Source organism: Dipodomys spectabilis, unplaced genomic scaffold, assembly GCF_019054845.1.
Source record: "Dipodomys spectabilis isolate Male_0828 unplaced genomic scaffold, ASM1905484v1 ptg000098l, whole genome shotgun sequence".
NCBI classification, from domain to species: domain Eukaryota; kingdom Metazoa; phylum Chordata; class Mammalia; order Rodentia; family Heteromyidae; genus Dipodomys; species Dipodomys spectabilis.
The window spans coordinates 12,814,025-12,819,177 of record NW_024870775.1 but is presented as its reverse complement, the minus strand read 5'-3'; the positions used below and the strand labels follow the sequence as shown (position 1 = coordinate 12,819,177).

General features: G+C 51.0%; 1 protein-coding gene across 1 annotated transcript; it reads right to left on the bottom strand.

The window, feature by feature from the left end:
• Positions 1-1,671: 1,671 nt before the first annotated feature.
• LOC122113710 (NUT family member 2G-like) lies at positions 1,672-4,926 on the bottom strand. The gene is made up of 5 exons (XM_042686790.1): positions 4,835-4,926; positions 3,897-4,036; positions 3,148-3,440; positions 2,739-2,855; positions 1,672-2,412 (listed from the first exon to the last, which is right to left on the bottom strand). The coding sequence occupies exons 1-5, from the start codon at positions 4,924-4,926 to the stop codon at positions 1,672-1,674; spliced, it is 1,383 nt and encodes a 460-aa protein (XP_042542724.1).
• Between the last annotated feature and the right edge of the window lie 227 nt (positions 4,927-5,153).

Below are 5,153 nucleotides of genomic sequence, written 5' to 3'. Positions count from 1 at the left end.
TTTCTTTTTGCTTATGTGGTGCTGAGGAATCGAACCCAGGGCCTCATGCATGCAAGGCAAGCGCTCTACCACTGAGCCACCTTCCCAACCAGTAGTCGTTATTCTTGATTAAAAAGAGGGAACTTTTATTCAAGACCCGTGACTTACATTCACTACAGACCTCATGAGCTAGGCCTCCTATGCAAGTGTCCTCTGTGGTTTGATTCTACTGACAGAAACATCTTTCAGGGCCTCATACACTTGTACAAACATGCTGTTTGCAAAGGGAGAAACATGGTCTTGCAGTAATTTAATACAGAGCTTAGTGTAAAGAAAAACAATGGAATGAAGGCAGAATTTTTTTTGGTGAACTGAGATGAGGATGGAAAACGACTCAGTTATTATGTGTTTTATGAAAGAAACACAAATGTCACAAGATGCATAGTAAGCATATATGATGCTCTCACAACTGAGTGTACAAGAAAGCTTCTTAAGACCCTGTAGAAAACATGCTAGGTTGTTACGGCTCTTGACCTTGTCTACAGAGAGAAACAATCTGTGCGGTGAACATGCCAAATGAAGATATTCTCTCACTTTGACACAGAATCCCCACATGGAACCTATAGGAGTGTGATGCTGATTTTCAGCAACCGCTGTTGTCAGTTCCGAGAATGAGCCCTGACACATTTTTCGCTTTGCTCTGAGACTTGTGGAACATGTGCCAAGTGATGGCCATGGTTGGCAGAGCTCTGGCAGGTGAGGACCATTTGCAGCTACATGTCCAGATTGAGAAACCATGGCCAAGTTTCCCCAAACCAGGCACTCTCAGCAATCCTGCTCAGAGTGCATAGACCAGGACAACCTCTAGCTATTCTGAGTGGCAATGAAAGGACAGCCACCAAAAGGCATCCCCAAGAGCAGGTCCCCTGCGTCACTGCCAGAGAGCATGGCATCTGCATGAATGGGGGAGTCCTTGCTGGGGCTGTCAGCTGAAGATCCCCCAGGCCTCTGGGGCTAACACTTGACTTCTCCCAGGGCCACTTACTGGAGAAGACCCTGGATGCATGAGAACTTGTTCAGTCAAGCCATGGGCCTGTTGAGGACCGTAGAAAGAAACTCAGTAAAATGAAGGCCATCTCCAAGACTCAATCCCAGATAACCTAAGAAGGGCAAGGAAGTGAAAATCACACTTGTCCCCTACTAGATGTTTGTGGGTCACCTAGTGATGTGCACAAAAGGATCTCTTAAGATGGGTGAGGCCTTATGAGACGAATATAAACAAGGATCACAGTGAGATTCCAGTCTGCCTGCTCCCAGGAGCAATGGATTGATCCACATGGAAGAACTGCAGGAGCAATGTGTGCACTGCAGATCCTGACAATGCTACATCTTTCCCTGCTCACCCTCCTCATTCCATGGACAGCCCAGACCCAGGCTCAGCTGTTTGAGGACACATTCCAAACAAACTATCTTTATTTACTCTGCACAACTACATAGCCCCCCAGGTAAATCTCCCTCCCCATCCTCCTCCCTTTACTCATTCCCCCTCTCCTCTTTCCCCTTAGTCCCACTACCCTCCCCCTCCCCTGCTACCCTGAGGACCCCTGGATCAGCACTGAGTGGGGAAGAGCTTTTGCTTAGTCCATTGCACAATGCAAGCCAGGTGAGATCTCACACAGGCCCCAACTGGCTTCAAGGATTTTTCTTCTTCCTCTTCTTCCTCTGGGCATCCAACACCTCATGCTTTCTCTTCTGAGGCTGTGAGGGCTGAACCAGCGCCAAAGCCAAGTCCTGCTTTGCAGACTCCTCAAAGTGAGACCCTGGGCATGGATTCTTTACTGGGGTGCATGAGTCTCCAATGCGAGCCCTTTTCTTGGACTTGGCAGGTGGAGGGGGATCCAGGCTGCGGCCTCTTCTCTTGCACAGTGAAGGCCCGGGGGCTTGGTGTCCAGAGGACAGGAGGGTGGTGGGGGACCTGGGGCTCTGAGATAGTCCCCAGGGCAGGAGACAGTACTCAGAGCCCAGCAAGGAAGCCAGGCTGGGGACACATTCCTTGCCCACCTTCCTGTCCCCTGCTCGCTTGCGTGGAGTGCCAGCAGGAGACTCTTCCATGTGATTCACGGCATCTCCAGACCCCACTCTCTGGAGATGGGATCCATGTCCTCGGGGACAAGCAGTGGACAGGGTGGTTCCTACTGAAGGACACCCGTGACCCCCCTGGAGAGCAGCAGCAGGAGAAGCAGAAGCAGGTGTCAGGTGCTCTGCATCTGTGCCACCATGGCTCTGATCATCACTGCAAACGATGTGCAGAGTGCTGGTATCTGCACTGACTGCTTGTTGGGAGCTCTGCTCATTTCTCTCTGCACCTTGGCAGATGGCCAACTCAGAAACACTTGAGGCTACTCTGGGTGCCCCAAGACGTTTCTCCACTATCTGTTGGAGGAAATACAGAGTTACTGGCTTTGCATCTGGCTGGGAAAGGCCCACAGTGGAGGGAACAACTTCAGGGTCACCTCTCTTGGTTGCAGACACACACACTTGTGCTCGTCAGCTCCCCATGGGTCTCTTTGCAGCTGTGCAAGCTCAGCCCCTCCCTGGCTCTCCTGGGTCCTTCCTTCTAGTCCACATCCACATCTACCATCAGGAATAACCTCCAAAGCCATGACTCCCCAGAAGCCTAAGGCGTGCTCCTCCCCTTTTGGTTGTGCGGCCTTTCTTCCCCTCCTGATCTACCTGCCTACAGTCTTTCCTGTGCCAACCTGCTTGGGGGTGAGTCCTTCTTCCTGTTCCAGCTCCTCAATTAGGGCCTCAAGATCCAGCTCTGGTTTGGAGGAAAGCAATTCTTCCAGGAATTTTGGATGAATGATGGCCTCCACCTGGAGCAGAAGGAAGAGGGTGTCGGTGTGTCTAGAAAAGAGAAATCTGTGCCAAGGGGACTTTGAGAACACAGGAATGAATGACCTCCCCAACCTGGTCCACACACACACACACACACACACACACACACACACACACACACACACACACACACACACACACACACACACACACACACACACACACACACACACACACACACACACACACAGTCCTGAGCATCCAGGGAATCAAGGTCCATTTCAAGGGAGAGGGAAAGTGGCAGAGAACAGGGCTGGAGCTGGAGCCCACATTTGACATGAAATCCTCCTGGCAGCACAGCTGGTCAAGGAGGCTCAGGAGCTCTGGATCTGAGCACATGTCTTCCACATCCTGTTGTTCCATTCCCGCCTCTTTGGATGTTCCCCCAGAGTCCTGGGTGCACAATTGAGGAAGGCCCTCCAGCCAGTCCATGATGGCCATGTACTCCTCCACGGCTTCAGCTGGGATCTCCTCGGGTGCCTTGGTCTCTGGCGGCCTCTGACCTGTGGGTGCTGATGGCTTGGCAGGCTGAGCCTTGAGGCCAGTGTTGCTGGAGTTGCCCTCTAAGGGAGAGGAAACCAAGACAATGCATGAATGGGGGAATAAGCTTCACCCTGATATTGCTGAGCAGCAGAATTTAGTGGCACTACCTGGACCTAGCACTGGCACAGACACTGGAGCAGGAAGAGCCACTACAAAATGTGGAACATGTAAGACAGGCATGTGCTACCACATTCAGATACAGTGTAATTCTGTCGCTCTCCCCGTCCCATCCTGTTCCTGAGCAGGTATTGTCCACAGTGCTAGTATAGCGGAGAGAGGAGCTACAAATATAACCCTATTAATAACCAGTTTCATACTAACTACATCAGAAACCTCAGGCTCTAGAGGATGCTTCACTTCAATTACAATAACAACTTCTTCATCCTTATAAAGAGCCCTGGAAGTGAGTAAATCCATCCAGAACTCCTGTGTCTACCCTATGCCACGGGCTCCAATAGAACATTGAAAGATTCTACCTGGCTGCTGGAGAATGTCAGGGGATGAGGGCCTTGGAGAGTCTGGCTTCAGTGGAATTGCAGGAGACTCGCCCTGGAAATGGATTAACCCCTGCCACTTTGAATTCTCCATTACCTCTGTAGCCTCAAATTCCATGAACCTAGGGAATGAGGGAGGCACAGAGTGAGTTGAGCGGGAGATGAGCTCAGCCCTAGTTCTACGCAGGAAGACATGGAAGATGTGTTTGGAGGTTGTTCTCTAGTCCCAGAAGGCTTCTCATAAAGGGTGAAAAGTACATGTAAGTAAGGAAATGAGTGACTTTGTCCAAAATGAAATGTGCTCTTTACGTAACTTAGGTTACAGAACCCCTCTGTATATAATAGTAATAAATTAAAAAAAAAGCAAAAGTCAGGAGACTTTAGATTTTCCATGACTTGCATGGAAACAAATGACCTAGGAAGGGCCTTTAGTGGCCTATCTTCTAGGCCTATTCTGTCCCTGCTCCTAACCACAGGAGGTGGCTGGCAGAAGCTGATCAGGATTGAGTGATGGAGAGAACAAAGATAGGAAGTTAAAACTTGGAGTTTCTAGAGCAAGAATGGGCCCTAAAACGTCATGAGCCATTGACTTCTGGAGCAACATCCCCGCTCCCTGACCCAAATTTGGAAGTCACCAATTGTTGGCAGATTATTCCTGCAGATGTGAATATTCACTTCCTGACAGGTATGGACCAGACATCAGAGAGGCTACAGTAGTTCGTGAGGACCCCACCAGAGCACATCCCATACCTCAGAGAGACTGTGCCACCCCTTGGCCAGAAAGCTGTCAGGAGAAGGGCATCTTCTGTGCATGTCCATGCCCTTCCTGGCAGTGGGAGTGATGAGCCGCACTGGGCCCAGGCGTGCAGTCTCTGTCCTCCTCCACCACACAAACCCCAGCTCCAGGGTCCCTCACTCACTTGGCCGCCATCTCGTGAAAGTTCATGCGCTCGTAATTGCTAATGCCTTCCCACTCCTGAAGGCCTCTCCACAGGCCCTCGTCCAGGGACATGTTGGGCTTGAGCCGGGCCAGGGACCGAAGCACTGGGCTGCAATTCATCAGGATCAGTCACAGCCCACAGCCCACAGGTGACCCTCCATTCCCAGTGGACCCAAACCCTGTGCTCCTCACCCTTGCTGCCTACAATGTCCAGCTCCCATGTGGGCTCTTATCTCCAGGTCACCCTTATGGAGCACAGAAATCAGTAGCAAGGGCCCTGCTGGCCTTCCCATGTTCCT

What these genes read in the sequence shown, in the direction of transcription:
- LOC122113710 (XM_042686790.1), bottom strand. Translation starts at nt 4,926, where the DNA reads ATGTCCCTGGACGAGGGCCTGTGGAGAGGCCTTCAGGAGTGGGAAGGC. An exon ending in TTTCACGAGATGGCGGCCAA is followed by an intron (nt 4,037 to 4,834) that starts GTGAGTGAGGGA and finishes CTCATTCCCTAG; the next exon opens with GTTCATGGAATTTGAGGCTA. An exon ending in AAGGACTCACCCCCAAGCAG is followed by an intron (nt 2,413 to 2,738) that starts GTTGGCACAGGA and finishes TTCCTCCAACAG; the next exon opens with ATAGTGGAGAAACGTCTTGG.